Genomic DNA, 20,259 nt, shown 5'->3' on the forward strand with positions numbered 1-20,259 from the left:
ATTACTCCTTTGGTTATACTTTACAATAACATCGAATTTTCTATTCATGTAACAACAAGACCTAATCTTGAACTTATCAATGTTGGAACATGCTTTATCAATAAATCGAAACTACATGGACAGAATATAAAATCAAGTGAAAATCTTTAATCCAAAAAACAAGACCTAATCTTGGGCCGATGGGTCCATAATGAACTACATACAATTTAATGCTAGCCAAGTTTAAAATTACAAATAATGAGACTAAAAGTGTTAAATCTTTACTTGAGAACCTCTCATACCATGATCCTGGAGGTAGTAGACATTCTAGACTCTTCCTTGACTGTTTCACCTGCAGCAAGAAAAAACACAAACCAATTCATTGAATGCTCAGCAAATCTCAAATGCGACTTTTAATCATGATGCTATCAATTTTTCCTTCCCATCAGGGTCTAAAGCATATCACTTATGTTCGATTTCTCTTAGTATTCGGTAAATGCAAAAGGTTTCTTAATGGATCCATGTAAGAGCCTCATCCACCTAGAAAACTACTCTAGTTTGTATTAATAAAAGATTTCTTGATAGAAGGTTTTCAAACCAGCAAGCTAGCTTCGGTTGTTACTGGTTATATATATGGCAAACTCTTACGGCAGGTGAAATGAAAAGGCTTCACTACAGTAGTATCTTTTGTTATTCTACTGGTACAGAGAAACATCCAAGATACACGTAATTTTGTAAATGATAGCAACAGAGAAAGAGAGAAAGCAGAGTAATTTACCAGATTGAGTGTTTGTGGTGACTTCGCCATAGATGGCTTTAAGCGTGGACAAAGGAACAACAACGGTGGACGTATCAGCAAAGAGTTGCTGTTTCCAATGCCACATAGTGACTTTCATTTCCTTGTTAGACTTGAAGAGTGAATCCTTTTGCTCCTGTAAGGCCTCAACATATTTTTGCTGCTTATCAGATCTTAACCCCAAAACAATAAAAGACACTCCAAGACATGTGTTTATTACAGCATTCTTGTTCCTCGCTTCTGAAACCAGCATTGCAATCTTGTTTGCCATTCCTGTGAAACAATCAAACCCCAGCTCTGAAAAAAATTGACTACCATAACATGCAGTGAAGTTTTACAGTAGAAGTAACTATTGAAAGTTAAACTGCATCGAGCATTGGAATTTAGACGAACTCATGGAAAGTTGAATATGAACAGAGAGCAAACAATTTACCTGAAGGCATCATCATCGTGTAGTTTTGTTTCTAAGAACATAGCTACAAGTATTAAGAGATTAATCACTAAGCACATTTCGTTAAAATTGTGGATTGTTGAAAGATTTAATGTAGATCCGGGAATCGAAACAACACTTGCAATGAATGGTAACATTCTCAAATCAAATGTGGAGAAGAACTAATGGAAGATGCCAAGCCGCAATGATGATGATGACGATGATGATGATGATGATTTACAAAAATGGATCAAAAAATGAAGTTGACTCACCAGATCGGAAGGAACAGTAAAGGCGAGAGAATGGAAGAAGACTCACCTGAAATGAGGGTTCGACGACGGAGACGGCCACAATACTACTTAACATTGATTTGAAAAATTATATGATTGTTATAAAATAACTTATAATTTATAATATCGTAAAATTTATATAAGGGCGAAATTTTATACCCGCAGGAAAAAGATAACACTGATAATGAAAGAAAATGTTATTAGAAGAAGAAGGAATGGTGTGGTTACAATTGATCGAAACCATCGTTTATATAAAAAAGAAAAAATAAAGTTATTGTGCATGCATACTGACGGTAGGCTCCACATGCTTAACGTTCGCACATAATGTTAATGTTTTCGGTGCAGCAAACATTGACATCTTCGTTCCATCAAGTTTATAACACTCCCCCTTGGAGACCAGTGTCACTATCGTTTCTTGCTTAACGTCTTTGTTGCCTCGTTAAAAACCTTTCCATGAAAACCCAATGGGAAAAACCATAGTAAGCTAAAAAAAGTACAACTACGTAAGTTCCTCCTCGGATGAACAGTCATAGATCCTTCTGATGACGCATTCCAATGTTATGGACATGTTTTCTGAATACCGAGGTAGGAAGTGATTTTGTGAAGAGGCCAGCTGCATTGTCGCATGATCGGACATATCTCACTTCAATCTCTTTCTTCTTCTCGAGCTCTTGAGTATATGAGAAGAACATCAGATGTATATGTTTTGTTCTATCGCTTTTGATATATCTGTCATTTGTTTGAGCAACACATGCTGCATTATCTTCATATAGAATAGTTGGCTCCGTATTTTCGTCAATCCCGCTGCTTGAACAGATGTGTCGGCTTATTGATCTTAGCCATACACATTCTCTACTTGCTTCATGGAGTGCAATGATCTCAGCATGATTTGAAAAAGTAGTCACAAGCGTTTGTTTCTGAGGACGCCAATATATAGCAGTGCCTCCGATTGTGAAAACGTATCCTGTTTGCGATTGGGCTTTGTGTGGATCTGAAAGATATCATTCATCTGCAAAACCAACCATTTGACCTTTTAAACTTTTAGGATAAAACAAGCCTAAATCAATGGTCCCTTGGAGGTAACGAAAAATATGTTTAATCTCATTCCAATGTCTTCGGGTTGGAGTTGAGCTGAATCTTGCCAAATGATTTACAGCAAATGATATATCAGGTCGTGTACAATTTGCAAGGTACATCAGCGCTCCAATTACACTAAGATATGGTATTTCCGGACCAAGTATCTCTTATTTCTCCTCAGGTGATCGAAATGGATCACTTTCAATATTAAGTTACCTAACGACCATCGGGGTGCTAAGAGGAGTTGATTTATCCATGTTAAATCGTTTCAACTTTATAGCACATAACTCTTTAGGTTTGGAACTTAATGCTTCTGGCATTTTAAATCCATCAGGAACTTTCATGTAGATATCAGTATCTAATGATCCATATAGATAGGCTGTAACAACATCCATGAGACGCATCTCTAGATTTTTATCAGCTACTAGACTCATCAGGAATCTAAACGTGATTGCATCCATAACTGGAGAATACGTTTCTTCATAATCGATTCCAGGTCTTTGAGAAAAACCTTGAGCCACTAGACGAGCTTTGTATCTCGTAACCTCATTTTTCTTATTGTGCTTTCGAACAAAAACCCATTTGTACCCAACTGGTCTCACATCTGCAGGTGTGAGTACAATAGATCCAAATACTTCTCGTTTATTAAGCGAATCAAGTTCGGCTTGTATTTCATCTTTCCATTATTCCCAATCATGTCTCTTTTGACATTCATTGACAGATTTTGGTTCTGGATCATCGATTTCTTCATTTATTTCACTTGACACAATATATGAGAAAGCATCATCAAGATCATCTTGTTCATTTCTATTCCATATCTTCTTATTATGGATGTAGTTGATAGAAATTTCATGATTCCTTTCTGACTCATGATGGTCAACTTTCTCAGTATCCTCATTATTTGTTTCTTCTAAAATATTTTCTGCTATTTTGGACGTGTCATTTATCTTGACATCCTTCTGTTTTTTAGGATTTTTATTCTTAGAACCAGCAGGTCTGCCACGCTGCAAGCGTGTTTTAGATTCTCGTGTATCATCTGCTTTTCCTTGCTCATTTGATATTTTGATACAAGCAGGAGCATTCACGGCTGGTATATGAGATTTAGTTACCGTCTTGGTATCTGCAAATGCATCAGGTAGCTGATTAGCTATACTCTGTAAATGCATGATTCGTCGAACTTCTAGTTCAGACTCTTTAGTAGGAGGATCAAGATATAGTAACGAAGGTACACTTCATTTGATATCATTTTCTACATTTTTGTTCTCACCCTAGAACTGGGAATACTTTCTCATCAAATGACAATCGGTGAAACGTGCCGTAAAGACATCACCAGTCTGTGGTTCTAGATATCGTATAATTGATGGAGAATCACAACCAACATATATTCCCAATCTTCTTTGTGGTCCCATCTTTGTACGTTGTGGTGGTGCTACAGGCACATATACCGCACAACCAAATATTCTAAAGTAGGAAATGTTTGGTTCTCGACCAAACGCTAACTGTAGTGGGGAATACTTATGGTATGCACTCGGTCTGTTCCGAATGAGTGCTTCTGCATGCAAAATGGCATGTCCCCATACAGAGGTTGGAAGTTTTGATCTCATGATCAATGGTCTTGCTATCAATTGCAGACGCTTAATTAAAGATTCAGCCAAACCATTTTGTGTATGAACATGAGCAACCGAATGTTCAACTTCAATTCCCGTTACCATACAATATTCATTGAATGCTTGGGATGTGAATTCACCAGCGTTGTCTAGTCTAACTCTTTTAATAGTATAATCAAGAAACTGTGCTCGCAGTTTGATTATCTGAGTTAGAAATCTCGCAAATGCCACATTTCGAGATGATAATAGACACCATCTACTGGATGCGTCAATTAATACCATAAAATAGTGGAATGGTCCACAAGGTGGGTGTATAGGTCCACATATATTGCCTTGAATTCTTTCAAGGAACTTTGGTGATTCTTTATCGATTTTGGTTGGTGATGGCCTTACGATCAATTTTCCTAGAGAACATGCAACACATGTCATTTTATCCCCTTGAGAAAATCTCCTGGATTTTCAGTGAATGACCATGTGAGCTTTCTATGATTTTACGCATCATTGTAGTGCATGGGTGGCTGAGGCGATCATGCCATAATGTGAACTCTTCTGGGTTCTGTTTTACTACAAGATTTGATTTGATCTCATCGATATAAGTATGGTGTAGCCCTGAAGGAAGTTCTGGAAACTTTTCCAATATGTGTTTTCTGCCACATTTCTCAGAAGTTACATACATGTATTTCTTTTCATCCTCAGTTGTAGACTGAGTATCATATCCGTGAAGATATATGTCTTTAAAACTCAACAAATTCCTTTTACAACTAGGAGAATATAGAGCATTATTTTCGGAAAATTTTGTTCCATTCGGCAACGTAAAGTTTGCTTTACCAGCTCCTTCAATCACGTCTGCAGGACCTGATATTGTATTGACGACAATTCTTGTCGGTTTTATATCAGAGAAATATATCTTTTGTCTTAGAAGTGTGCGTTGTTCCACTATCTGGTATACATATTTCTCGAATCCGTTTCTAGGATTTTGCTCCATTAGCATTTTGATCCATTTCTGAAAGTGTCATAAATATTAATAAAAGAAAACATAAAATTCATTCATATAACAATCATATAAGGAAACACACAATAATTATACATTAAGGTGACGTTAAACAATCATTATTTGTTTAAAATAGGAAATGTAATAATTATACATGACAATATTTAAAAACTATTCAATAGTCTTACTATAAGCATTTCGGCTCTCTTCAGGAGTAATTTAGTCCAGCTCATTTGCGAAGTCAGAGGCATCGAGGTACGATGTCCCTTTAAAGTTTTCAGTGAGGTTCAGTTCTTTAGATTTTCCTTTCGTGGACTCTTGATATAACTTACAGAGATGTGGAGGAGTATGACAGGTACGAGACCGATGTCCTTTACAGCCACATCTGTAACACACTGTCTCACGCTTCTGGGTGGTATTCTCTTGAGTTTCTTTACCCTTAGAAACTTGTCCGGATCTAACCCACTTGTTAGATCCCTTCCATTTGGGATTGTAAGTTTTTCCACGTTTGTTGTTGAAACGGCGACCATGACCTCGGTTGGTCTGGTTTTTCCTTTCCGAATTTTCTATCGCCGTAGCATTCACTTCAGGAAATGCTTTGGCTCCCGTAGGTCGGGAATTGTGGTTTTTGATCAGGAGCTCATTGTTCTTTTCAGCCAACATGAGCGCAACTATCAATTCAGAAACTCTCGTGTACCCGCATTTTCCGTAAATTTCGGGCAAGAAGTGAAGCTGTTTGTGGAAAGTATTGTATGTTTTATTCATCATTTATGCCTCAGAGACAGGGTTACCATAATACTTTAGGAGTGAAACTATCCCCAGGACAGCGGAATTGTAATCCTCAACCTTTTGAAAATCTTGGAACCTCAGATTTTTCCACTCTTCTAGAGCGTGAGGGAGGTTGACTTCTCTCTGGTTATCGAACCTTTCTTTTAAAGCTTGCCACAGTTCAGCTGAGTCTTCTACGCTTGCATAGTCGTGCGTTAGATTCTCATCTAAATGCTTCTTCAGGAAGATTATCGCTTCGGCTATATGCTCGGGCGGTGATTTGTTACCGATTCTTATTGTTTCGGTTATCTTTTTCATTACAAGGTAAGGTTTCTCATTTGTGATCCATTCGATGTAATTTTCGCCAGTTATTTTCAGAGCCGAGAACTGGAGTTTCTCGATGTTTGCCATTTGTATTTCTAACACACAAAATAATATATTTTATTAGAATTTCGTAATTTTAAAATGAACCATTTATATTACTAATACACGCAATTACAAGGAGAAACAACGCATAGAAAAGTAAACCGACATTAAGCGTAAATTCTTCAGGAGCAAATTCTCCAATAAAAAGACCGTACATAGAAGCAAAAATAAAAATTGCACATAAGACCAAAAATATGCGAATCATCTTTCTTGCAATGAAAAACCGGAATGAAGCGATTTAAAAATATTTGAGAGAAGATGAAATGTTTTGGAAGAAGTAAATGAGTGATGTATGAGTGTATTTATAGATTAAAAACACTGTTCATAGCCGTTTGAAAAGAGAAAAATTTTTGAAAATTTTTCTTTGTGACCGTTGGGATTAAATCGTATGAACCGAAAATCAATCTAAAAATACAGTAATAATCAGTCAATTAAATTCTGTAAATTTCATAATATTTGATATAGGTGACCAAACATTTATATAATAACCATAATATAATAAAAAAACAAATATCAATCATATTATGGTGATATAAAAATTATAACATTAAATAAATTATGTGGCGGCACAACCAAGCCAATAATTATAGTGTAATTAGCAAAAGGTTTATTAACGAGGCGACATACCGCCCGCATTAATAAAGATAAATAATAATAATTAAAACAGCCACTATAAAATTATTAATAATAATATAGGCGGTATACCGGCCATTATTGCAGCGTAAATATGATACATATAAATAATATAGGCGGTATACCGGCCATTATAGCTGAGTAAATATGATAAATATAAATTTTACTGAATCGCAGAGTGATCGTGCTGATAACGTGTTATAAAATAACTTATAATTTTATAGTATCGGAAAATTTAAATAAGGGCAAAATTTTATACCTGCAGGAAGAAGATAACACTGATAATGAAAGAGAATGTGTTATAAGAGGAAGAAGGAATGGTGTGTTTACAATTGATCGAAACGATCGTTTATATAGAAATGAAAAAGTAAAGTTATTGTGCATGCATAGTGACGGTGGGCTCCACATGTTTAACGTTCGCACATAATGTCAATGTTTTCGGTGCAGCAAACATTGACATCTTCGTTCCATCACGTTTATAACAATGATTACATAATTTACTCTAATATATTCTAAGGGGTACTTTGGACGGTTCAAATCCCGTTTCCGGAGTGGATTAACTTCGTTGACTTTGAGGAAATTCAAGGTCTATTTTTTTATCAACCAAAGCTTTTATAAATTATAGAAGTTTAAGACGAGGGCATGATGAATTTTTATTACAGAAAGCAGATTTTGTCGCAAGATCTGCTGGTCCATTAAGCTTCTTTGGAGTGAAAGTGAAGAAAAAACAGAAAGAAAAGCGTGATGATAAGGTTTCGATATCCGAAAGAACTCCGTGAAGATCCTTCGGTTTTGAGATCGAAACTATGGCTCCAATGAGCACAAGGGAGTCTGAACGAATCTAGATGTTGGTGTAGCCAAGATGAATGGCATGGGAGAGTGATGCTTGTACCGCTAAGCCTTCTGCAAGAAGGGCCGAAGCGACATGCAATTGCGATTGGAAGCCTTCAAAGGGAGGTTTGTCGTGATTTGTGAAGATCCATCCAAGCCATGCACGTTTTGTTGCCTAATTAGATAATTAGGGACTATAATGTCTCATTGTACGGTGCTTCTGATTTCTTGATCGGTTTGTGTTGCACTGGATGAGTTGATAGATATAACCCATAAATATGGTTTGAAGGTCTTGATCGATGAAGGTTCATATGGAATATTGTTTTACGATTTTCTCAAAGGCGTTAAGGCAGCTGCCATCAAGAAACTTGACTCTAGTAAGCAGCCAGATCAAGAATTTCTTTCCGAGTTATATACTATACTATAAAGCACGTCATTATTGCTTTTCTTTATCCTATTGTTAAATTGCAGCATAAAAGGTGAAACTTACTTTGGGTATAACTTAGAAGACTAGTTTTCTCTGTTGAGATTAGAATCAATGTAGCGAAAAAAACAAGTTCTGATTTACCCTTTTCTTTGAAATGCAAAAGCTCAAGCAATAGTTGTTGTCCTCATTCTTCATGACAATTGGTTCTGGTTTTGTATTTGTTATAAGATGGATGATCAGCTACTCTTTGTGCAATATGAGGCAAATTTTAGACCAAACATGAGCATTGTATTTGTGGTGATGCACTTCAAACTCTCTTCACTCTGTCCCACCGACTCCACATTATTGATAAAAGATAATCCTAATCACTCTGCTTCTCTACTTCATGATGATTAGTCAAAAGTGTAGTCATTTTTTTTTTGTATGTGTAAATTTCTGGGAATATTAGGTTCTTATTCCTACATATAACCTTTATACAATAAACTCTTCAATCAAGTCCCCACTTTTGAAGAGCTATGTATGTATGTCTCTACTCTCTGGATGTAGTTTCCGAGTGGCAAGACAAAAAAAAAACAAATCTTGTTTGTTTATCGTTAACTTATATGATATCACAGATCATACGAATAAGATGCTACCAAATACAAAATTTGATGCCCCCTTAGTAACAATTTTATGGTGTTAATTCATCATTTTCCTAATTAGAAAATTAGGGAAACACGATTATCGTAAGCAGATTTGGGCAAAAAAAAAACGAATCCAATAAAATGAACCGAATCATATCCGAAGTTAAATATCCGAACGAGTTCAAAACTTCGGTATTTAGAGAACCGAAGATCCGAATCAAAATATTTTGGGTATCCGAATATATTTGAATCAAATTTATATACTTAAATATATTAGTTATTTTTAGATCTAATATCCAAAATATATAAGATATTTTGAAGTTGTCCAAAATACTTGAAAATATATATATAAATAGTTAAAAGTAAATATCTAGAATGGTTAAATAATATTCAAAATACCAAAAATACTTAAAATAATTTATTAATTCTCCATCCAAATATTCAAGCTAAACAAATTTTATGTTAAGTTTATGTATTTTGATCTGTACCCGAATCTGAAACGAATCCGCAAATATTCAAACGGAAACTGAACCTAAACCTAAATAAATACCCGAATTGAATAAAATATTTAAGCCGAGAAATCTGAAATCTAAATAAACCGAGACTGATTCCGAAAGGATACTAAAATGACTACTCCTAATTCGTAAAGTATCAAATGTCCATGATATTATGGGGCCCATTCACCCCCAAATATTTCATAACGAAATGAAATGAAGGATTCATCTCCACCGTTATTTGGTTAAATCTATTTAATTCTTGTTATTAATTAACTCGGTAAAATATAGTATTATTATTAGTTGTAAATCTCTCCTCTTGTTGCCAAGAGATATATGCAAACAGTAGCTTCTCTCCTCCACCTCTGACAAACTTCTACGTCCCTTCCCTTCCGTTCCCTTCAATTAATAATAAATCTTCTTCTTCACTGATTCGCCGTCTCCCTTCAATCACTCACTCTCTTCGCAATCCTCGGTAAAATATATTATTATTAATTTCATCGCTCTCCTGATCTTTGGCTGATGTTAAACTAGATTCGCGCTTGTGTTCCAAGGCCGAGATTCGCATTTTCTCGGCTTCTCATATCGAGGTATTGCTACGAATCTCCTCGGATCTGATTGCGTTTTAGTGAGATGGTGCTTTATACTCTTTTTTTTTTTTTTTTTTTTTGATGATGTCAGCATTGTGAGTATTGAACAACTGTATTGAGTGACTGTCGCACTCACAAGTAGCAGACGGCGATTTAGAGAAGATGGTAAACAAGACGCTTTTGCTAACATACAGCTACTTACTCATCTACATTCTACTCTCTTCTGGAGTCATTCTCTACAACAAGGTCATCTCTGAAACTATATAATTTGAGAGATTTGGATTGTCTTTTCATTCTGAGACTTGACTATGGATTTGATTTTTGGCAGTGGGTTCTATCTCCCAAATACTTCAACTTCCCCCTTCCTATAACATTGACTATGATCCACATGGGCTTTTCTGGGCTTGTCGCCTTCCTTCTTATTCGAGTTTTCAAGGTATTATTATTCTTATCTCTTAGTACAGCATGAGGGCATGTGTTATATATATGTTTTTAGTATGCGGAAGCGGAATCCTCAAGTAATAAAGTACCCTTCTTCCTCTTGTATAATGTAGGTTGTCTCTCCTGTTAAAATGACATTCGAAATGTAAGCCCCTTTTTTACTCCATTTCTTATGTAGTTTCCCTCTTTTTTTTTTTTTTTTTAACATAATTTCTTGGATTCCAGATACGTAACCTGTGTGGTACCTATAAGCGCATTCTTTGCGTCCAGCCTTTGGTAAGTCTTTTCTTCCATATACAGCGGGGCGTAGTAGGTTTATAGATGCCATTGCTTGTCATACCTGCTGTCTCCCTTTTTCACAGGTTTGGCAATACTGCATATTTGCACATTTCAGTTGCCTTCATTCAGATGCTCAAAGCACTAAGTATACACACACACACACTCAACTCCCTTTGGCTCAAAATCTACATTTGTATAACCATGTTGCAAAGCTTTTTTTAAAACGTGCATGTTTTATGACAGTGCCGGTAGCAACATTTATCATGGCCGTTGTTTGTGGAACTGACAAAGCAAGGTGTGACGTCTTCTTGAACATGCTGCTGGTCAGTGTTGGAGTTGTGGTTTCCTCCTATGGGGAAATTAATTTCAACATTATCGGGACGGTCTACCAGGTCACGGGCATCTTTGCTGAAGCACTTAGACTGGTGCTAACTCAAGTTCTTCTTCAGAAAAAGGGCCTGACATTAAACCCTGTCACCAGCTTATACTATATAGCCCCCTGCAGGTAATACTTACTGTGACCTGATTTGGCCTCCACTGTACATTAAACATCTAATCTTCTTCTTGCATTTTGTGCAGCTTTGTTTTCCTGTCCTTGCCTTGGTATGTACTGGAGAAACCCAGCATAGAAGTGTCGCAGATACAATTCAACTTCTGGATCTTTTTCTCAAACGCTCTATGCGCACTTGCCTTAAACTTCTCCATATTCTTAGTAATCGGAAGAACAGGAGCAGTAACCATCAGGGTTGCTGGCGTTCTCAAAGACTGGATCCTCATAGCCCTCTCCACTGTCATATTCCCTGAGTCCACAATCACTGGTCTCAACATTATCGGATACGCAATAGGTTTGTTACTTCCTTTTCGTTACAAATTGGACAAGGCTATTATTATTAAGTTCTCATGTGCATTGTTTCATTTCTTTTTAATGATGCAGCACTCTGTGGGGTTGTAATGTACAATTACATAAAAATTAAAGATGTGAAAGCGGCTCAACCAATCACTGATAGCCTCCCAGATCGAATCACCAAGGTATAGCCAGTTAATCTGTCTCCTCCTCATAAGCATCACCTATCACTATTTACTCATAATGACTGTGAGCAGGATTGGAAGGCGAAGAGCTCGTCGGATGGAGAGAGCCCCAGAGGAATAGAGCTTATTGATGAGGAAGCTCCTTTGATAACGTCGCGCTTGTCGCATATCGGGCGGACTCAGCTTGGAACCCACACTGCCGTCTGAGCAACGTACAGATGGGAATGAGGCCAGTATGTTGTGTCTTTCTTTTGGAACCCAATCTTTTTTTCTTAATAGAATTTATGTCGGTTATTATTACTTAACAATATTTAGTTCTTATGAAAAAACGAAACGCAATTGCCAAAATTATTTGTAGGGTCTCCGAGTTGAGAGTTATAAATGTTTTTCACCAGACACATTAGCTCGGGACCCGCTTGGTCTTTATGATACAGACAGTTCTGACTTCTGAGCGTGTGCAGTTGATCCCTGTTTAGATTTGTTTTTCTTTTCTTCTTTTTATATCAGTTTGTATACTATTCACGTCTTAAAGAGATAACTACTGGAAAAGAAACACTGATGAGTGTTATCTAAACACTGATGAGTGTTATCTAGAGATCATAGCACCACAGACTCTAGTGTTACATGCTTGTTTATGTAACCTACCTGCTTAGAGCATTCAATAGTCTCGTCCATCCTTTTCATCGACAAGTTATTGGTTTGACATTGCTTTATATTAAGGACAAATAAAACAAGTCATACTCCACTAGAAGCTTATTGGCACATCAAGCTCAATTAGAAGCTGAAATTAACAGTAATTACTACTGAAACACTTCAAATGATTATTAGTCCATAGTGGACGCTCAACTGTCGTACTTTGACGGTGTAGATTTTTAGAAGAATAGGGTTGTGGTTGATACTTTTGGTCTCCAGCAGGAGTCATTTCGTGAGAGTGGGGGACTTGGCCTCAACCGTCTAGGGGCCTGAAACAAGGTCCTTGTGCAAAAGCTCATTTGGTTATACTCTTAACTTCATATGGTTCGTTATGGCTATTGTGGGTGACCATCTTATAGGTTCTCAAAAGTTTTGTGCTCTCCAACCTATGCAAGATAGTAGTTGGATATGGAAACACTTCTGCAAGCTTAGAATTATGGCAAGACCATTTGTGTGTGTCTGAGGTGAGTTTGGGTATGACGGCTAGTTTTTGGCATCGCTGTTGGACAACTCTTGGTCCCCTTATTGAGATCACTGATCAGGATAGTCGTAAAGTCTCTGGCTTGGCTTATTCGATGGTAATGGGGAAGCATTTGTTAAAGGTCGGTGGTGGTAAGTACCTCCATGATTTTCTTTTCCAAATCTTACTTCTTTACAATTCTAGTTATCCAGAGTTCCCTTTGTTTAAGGTAACAAGGCATGAAATCCAAAGCAAGAAAGCAATGTGGAAGATGTATGAGCAATATCCTCATGTCATTTTTGATGACTTTACAAGCCTGGTATTTCTGTACAGCCGATTCTCTTCCTTCTTTAGATAAAATTTGAAAAAGAGTTGATTTCCACTGTTTTACATGTTGATATTTTGGCAGATGGGTAAAAGAGTTGGGAACATTTAAAACACACACGTTCCTGGTTCCAAAACTGGATGCAAGACGTAGGTTACGAATGGTGACCAAGGAATGACGAGGAACGATGCATTACCTAACGTTCCTAAAAAAAATCACCATTCACAATGAATAATTTTTTTCTCTCATTCTCTTTCATTCCTTTTTCTGTAAAGAAATAAAGAACAAAGTCATTCTTTCTAAAATTTGAGAAAGAACACTAGTTCCTTTTCATTCCTGCTATTTTATTCCTCTACATTTCTTTCCTATTTATTCTTCTTGTTTCCAGAATCACCAGTCAGAATTCCATTAACTTTAGAAAGTTACCGATTTGGGATACATGATTAGGAAACAAAGCCAGCAGGAACAAACATGTCCTCTGGAGCCAAAAGCCAACAAAATTCAAGAATTCTTTGGAACCAAACATAAGCTATAAACACTAAAGGATGAAAGCATAGACTGTTGGAACCTAGAATCAATTTAACAAGAAGCCCAAGCAAACAGATCCACCCAGGAATATTGTAGTCTACTCCCTAGATTTTTTTGTTTTGTATATATATTTATATTTAAACTAAGGCATGCAGAAAAAATGCAGATAGAATGCAGATTATTTAAATACAGATGAGACTGCATTTTTTGTCCATTCATAATTTTAGTAGCAAAACCAAAAAAAAAGAAAAAAAAATAAATTGACCTGCATGCAGATAGATATTTTTTTTTGAACAACTGAAAGGGTTCACTAATTAAAGAAAGGGCTTTAAAAGTTCAAAGGGTTCATACAAAGACAAGCCTTAGCCAAAGAGTCTGCAGGCCCGTTTAGGGTTCTTGAGATAAATGAAAACAAAACAGAAAGAAACTTAGACGAAATCATCGAATAAACATCCGATAAAATACCGTAGAGCTCTATCGATAGGAGATTCGAGTTGATGGCTGTGATCAGCCCTTGGGAATCTGAGCGGAGCCAGATACGTTTGTAGTGGTGGGCAGAGGCATGCAAGAGGGCTTCCCTTATCGCCAAGGCCTCAGCCATAAGAGGAGACGAAACGACGGTTTGCAGGAAGGAACCTCTGGATATTTCGGTTGAGTCGGGGGTTGGAGAAGATCCAGGCGAGCCCGGTGACTTTATGGTCTTTGTTCCAAGCTGCACCTGTGTGGCAGATGATAGTATCGATCGTCGGCGTCGGGGCCAAGCGAGGCGTCGCTTTGTTATGAGTTGGCTTGGGTATGATCGCTTGAGCAAATTCCCATTCCTTGCACGACACAATTTCTTTGTTAACTAATTGTTGTTGTGACAGGGTCTTGGATTCGAAGATCAATTTGTTACGGCTCAGCCATAGGCCCCGGCAGATAGATCGAGGGGAAGATGTTGGAGGTGATACCCACTGGCAGTAGGTTGAGTCGCCGGCGAGAGGTCTGGAGTTCCTCTTGAAAGGAGGTGCATTGAGATGAGTTGAAGCTGGCTGTCCAAGGAGAGAGCTCCCAAACTTCGATAGCAGATTGATATTTGGTTATAAATAATTGTTCTGCATGTATAAGAGAAGAAGGAGCTGGCGTAACAGATTACAGATCTTCAATCATGTGCTTTCACTTTCTTTTTCTATATTCTTTCTCTTAAACTAAAATTTTCTTAAAAATATATTCTATTGAAATTCTTTAAACTGATCTATTCTTTTTTTTTTTGATGACCAACTGATCTATTCTTTAAATATCATATTCTATAATATCTTCATAGACAATTATATATATATATATAATTTACATATTATGATTTTTGTGTATTATTTATTTGGCTGTTAGTTTTATATAATATAAAATATATAACTTTACTAAATAATCACATATAATATTCGGAAAACTATAAAAACATAATTTTTATATTTTATTTAATTTTAATTGTTGATAATATGTAACATAAATACAATAATTAATACTCTCTCTGTTTCAATATAGATGATGTTAACTTTAACTTTATTGGAAACTGTTCAACCAGTTAAATTTTACAGTCTCTTTTATAATTGGTTAACTGATTTTAAAATTCTATTTTAAAATATTTTTTTAGAGAAATGTAATTTTCTTAATTTTTGTGCACTACTAAAAAAACATCAAGTATTATGAAACAGAAGGAGTAGTAAGGAGTAGTTGTGAACAAAAGTTAAATGTCATATTATAATATTTTTTAATTATAAACCAGTTAATGAATTCATGCATGTTATTGATAACTCGTATATTGATTGCAAATATTTACAATTTTAGATAGTTATTTAAGTTTTATTTAATATCTTTAGATAATGAAATATGGAATAAAAATTTACATTTGTTTTGTATAGGCTTGTTTAGACTTATTCAATTATATTTATCTTTTATAAAATTTTAGCTTATATTTAGTTAATATATTTATATTTTTTATAATTTTGTTTCAGTATGTAGTTATAGATATTATTTTCTTATCATGTTAAAATATATGACCAGTAAAAATTATGTATAATTTTTTCAAAAAGTAATTAATATTTTTATATAAATAAATTTAGTGAATTCATGCACAATGAAAAATATCAAACATATTTTATGTTCTTACATATTATCATTGTTCCATAATGATAGATTTTTTGAAAGCACATTAAAACAATATAATAAATATAATTATAAAAAGTAATATATATTTAGTTTGTATATTCATTTTTTTTTTATAACATCTTATCTTTATTATTATCAAAAGAGGATTAAGAGAGTACATGAATCCAAACATACAACAAATACATTTTTAAGTAAAACATGATAATAGAAAAGTAATAACACGATGCTTCCTAACTCTTGTGCAGGATAGACTGATTCGCTAACTTTATCTATTTTTGTTCTCGGTCTTATATGATCTTGTGTTCGGCTATCATTTATTGTGATCCAACTCCTTTTATCACTTAACAGATCAGTGGGTGCGATCCATCTGTTACATCGCTGCCCATTCCATACACTCCCGCTCCAGGAGATAACATGATTTGTTGTAGTCTCTATCCATATCATAAATAATCCCTCAAACTGACAATGATAAGCACTTAACTCCATCGTCTCCCACTCCATGTCTTCACATAAACATGCCGTATTTCCTCTTGTTGTCAAATAGAGATTAAACACATCTCTCTGAATTAATGGAGTCACCATCGTCCATGTCAGAATGTCAAAATAACATGACGTACACAATCTTCTCCATGGCCATGGTGGTTTAAGATTCCTTTTTTTGTTCCATAGAACTAGTATTCCTTCCAAAGAATTTTCTGGATGGAAAAGACCACCATGTCTAACAAGCCATGGAAATACACGGACAATACAAAACCACCATGGTTTGATTGTTGGGAGATTGCACTCAACAATAATGGAGATAATAGACTCACCTATGAGGGAGAAAAAAGACTCGTCAAAGCTCTGATCCAAACCTCCTAACTGCCCAACGAACCAGTGGAGAAACAGAAAACTGTTTGTCCATGACGAAGACATTACGCGACGGCACCAGGAAGAGGAGAGATGGTGTGACGATAGATCATGTCGCTTGATTAAACTAAGCAACGACAATGAATTTATTTGAACTAAAAGCTTAAGATACATATAAACAATAATATAACAAGAGTACGAACCAACGCCGGAGCCGACGCCGGCCGGGGATTGTTGTAGAGAAACTGTTGTTTGTTTTCGCCTTTTGTGTCGCTTGCGAGAGAGAAACGGTTATTTGATTGCATTTTTTTTTATTGCATATTTTTTTATAATTTAGTTTCAGAATGTTATACATGTTATTTTGTATCTTTTTAAAATATATGATCAATAAAATCATGTATTATATATTCAAAAAGTAATTAATATTTTCATATAAATTAGTTTCATACATTTATGTATATACTTTCATATTTGGTAGTTCATAATTTGACTGCATATAATTATAAATGTTAAAGGTTATTTATAATTACTTAATATCAATGAAATATCAAACATATTTTTTGTTCTTACATATACATATACATTTATATATTTTAAATTTTGAAATTTTAAATGAAGATTTTGTTGATACAATAACATATACTCCATCTATTCCAAAAATACTTGATGTTTTGAGTGAATGCACAAGAATTAAGGTTTACATTTTTTTCTAAAAAGTAACATTAAAAATATGAACTAAAATTAATTCAGTCAATCCTTAAAAAATAAGTATAAAACATCATTGGTCACACAGTTTTCAATAAAACTAAGAATAATATAAAAATATCAATACATCATCTATTTTGAAACATCATAAACTCTCCAAACTATCATCTATTTTGGAATGGAAGGAGTATAAAATTGATAATATTAGTTCTATAGTTGAACCAAATGGTAAAAAAAAAACCAAAATCGAATAAATATACAAAAAATATGAGCAAAACAAGGATACTCTTTATAATTTATGTAATTGTGATGAATTTTTATATAATTTTAAATTTCACTATACTTATTAAAATGATGATATTTATTGATATTTTTGTCAACATGATATTTATTACTTAGTTATAATCAGTAGTATTATGTTTAGATATTTAATTTACATTAAAAATTCAACATTTATTTAAATAAAATAATTGATTGAATTAGTTCAATATGTATTTGTTCTGCTTGATCTGCATGATTTGTCTTTGTTCTGTTTGATATGCATTTCTCTTTGATCTGCATTTTTTGTGCCATTTAGTGGAATATGTGTCATGTAGTGGAACATGTCAATAAAAAAGTTGTTGCAATCAACTAAAGAGATATCTTCTCTCATAATTTCATGCATTTAATATTTAAATATTTAAAATGAAATCTTCCAACCAAAATTCGGATGCAATCCACTCACGAGATATTTTCTTTTTCTTTACTAACAAGATATTCCAAAAATAATCATACTTTATAAGCATAAGATTTTTAAATAATTTATTAAAAAATATTATATTTCAAAACTTATCGTGAATGCTAGATCATTTAGAAACGTTTACCGATCTACTATATATATGACATTCACAGCAGAAAAACGAAACCACTAAATTTTGGTGATGTTAACTTTTTGATGCTATAAACTTAGTAATTTTTTATTTTATTATATAAAGATTTTATGCATATACATATATTTTGGGTTTGCTGATTCTGGTTTTTGTTCATGTGCTGATGAACTATCATAATGATTCTTCATTTGAAGCCATATATGATTTGATCATTCTTTCATTTTCTTTTGTACTTCTCATTTCATTCAATCATGTTATTTAACATGTCATATTTTGTAATGTAAAATACGATAAATATTTGTAAGTTTAAAACGTTGAGAATATTATGATAAGTATTTACGTCGACATTGTTATGAAGAGAATGACGATTTAACTTATTGTGCTTATGTAACATGAAAGTTCAATATATATATATATATATATAAAGCATGAACTTATAAATATTTGACACGTTTATATGAGACCCGCAAAGGAAATAAAATGGATAAGACGAAATATAATGTTGAAATACATATAATACAAACAATTTCTGCATTTTTTTTTTAAACACAACAAACAATTTCTGTTATTCCTTTTGTAAAATCTTTTTTCCTGTTTGATAAAAATATCGTTTTTTTGTTATATACTTCATCCAATTTTAATGATTGATGTTTTAGATTTTGGTTTTGTATTTGATAGATTGATGTTTTAAAGTAAAACTAGAGGTTGCCGCAGGTGTTATTTTCAGTTTTATATACGTAGATATTTATTTTAAATTATTAGTAATATACATTTTTAAGAAGTTAATCATATATTTAAATGTTTATATAACTATTTCAGATACAATAATTTAATAATTTTATTGTTTATATGTTGTAATAAATTGTATAGAGCCGTCATATGTATTTGTTGCTTATTATTATATATTTATCTTATTGTATTTACATTTAGTTATTAAACAAATTAATATATGTATGAAATAACATATTTGAAAATTATTTTGTATTTAATTTATGCTAAATTATGACCCGCCTTTTAAAGCTGGATTTCTTTTTAGCAATATTTTTTACTTTTATTCATTTAGATAATATATTAGAGAAAAAGACAAAAATAGCACTAAATCAAGTTTATGTTCCCAAACTAGCAATCAAGGTCAAAAGTCACAAAAATAGCACTTAATGTTTTATCAAAAGTCACAAACTTAGGGTTTAGAGTTAAAGGGTGGGGTTTAGGATTTAGGGTTTAGGGTTTAGGGTTTAGAGTTTAGGGTTTAGGGTTTAGACTTTAGGGTTTAGGGTTTAGATTTTAGGGTTTAGGGTTTAGAGTTTAGTGTTTATGGTTTATGGTTTAGGGTTTAGAGTTTAGGGTTTAGGGTTTAGAGTTTAGGGTTTAGGGTTTAGAGTTGAGAAATGAGGTTTTGGGGATAAGATTTCAAATTTTGAAAAATAAAAAAAATTAAAATTTTTCATGGATAAACTTAGAAAGGTGCTATTTTGGTCATTTTAGTTTTTGAGTGCTATTTTTGTGATATAAACTTAGAAAGGTGCTATTTTGGAGATTTGCCCAATATATTATTGTATATAGAAAATCTTAATTTTATATATGTATTATATAGTTTGCTAATGTTAAATCGTTCTGTCATCATATAATTTTAACATGAATGTTTTTATTTATGAAAGTAAAATTTATCAATTTAACAAAAATTTATCATATTTTGTTCAATATAATAATTTTATTTTAACATTATTGATTATGATTATAATATCGATAAAATAGGATAAAATGTTTTCATTTTATAAATGATAATTGAACATAAATATTTATAATTATATAGTTTGCTAATCTTAACCCGTCTGACCAACGTATTATATTTTTGAACATAAATATTTATAAATATGAAAATAAATTATATATAAATTTGTTAATAAGATTGATTATGATTATATACGATTGATTATGATTATATAATAGATAAAAAGGATATAATTTTATTTT

The 20,259-nt window shown here is 33.6% G+C and overlaps 2 protein-coding genes across 7 annotated transcripts; one reads left to right on the forward strand and one right to left on the reverse strand.

Moving 5' to 3' along the window:
* Positions 1-80: 80 nt before the first annotated feature.
* Positions 81-1,604, reverse strand: BNAC06G01780D. Of its 6 annotated transcripts, none has more exons than XM_013843812.3 (5): positions 1,524-1,604; positions 1,209-1,251; positions 996-1,048; positions 758-911; positions 81-331 (listed from the first exon to the last, which is right to left on the reverse strand). In XM_013843812.3, exons 2-5 carry the CDS (start codon positions 1,222-1,224, stop codon positions 276-278), a joined length of 279 nt encoding a protein of 92 aa, XP_013699266.1. In that variant the 5' UTR covers positions 1,225-1,251; positions 1,524-1,604; the 3' UTR covers positions 81-275. The 6 variants fall into 6 exon arrangements, with proteins under 6 accessions (XP_013699266.1, XP_022559892.1, XP_013699260.1 ...); XM_022704171.1 differs by having other exon boundaries at positions 1,478-1,533; XM_013843806.3 differs by having other exon boundaries at positions 758-1,048; positions 1,524-1,594.
* Positions 1,605-9,696: 8,092 nt separating this feature from the next.
* On the forward strand, positions 9,697-12,229 carry LOC106402429 (probable sugar phosphate/phosphate translocator At1g48230). Its single transcript, XM_022705158.2, has 11 exons — positions 9,697-9,847; positions 9,927-9,962; positions 10,054-10,208; positions 10,291-10,398; positions 10,517-10,548; positions 10,629-10,679; positions 10,766-10,827; positions 10,926-11,187; positions 11,262-11,527; positions 11,617-11,711; positions 11,784-12,229. The coding sequence occupies exons 3-11, from the start codon at positions 10,125-10,127 to the stop codon at positions 11,916-11,918; spliced, it is 1,095 nt and encodes a 364-aa protein (XP_022560879.1). The 5' UTR covers positions 9,697-9,847; positions 9,927-9,962; positions 10,054-10,124; the 3' UTR covers positions 11,919-12,229.
* Positions 12,230-20,259: the final 8,030 nt, after the last annotated feature.

This window comes from Brassica napus, chromosome C6 (assembly GCF_020379485.1).
Source record: "Brassica napus cultivar Da-Ae chromosome C6, Da-Ae, whole genome shotgun sequence".
Classification (NCBI taxonomy): domain Eukaryota; kingdom Viridiplantae; phylum Streptophyta; class Magnoliopsida; order Brassicales; family Brassicaceae; genus Brassica; species Brassica napus.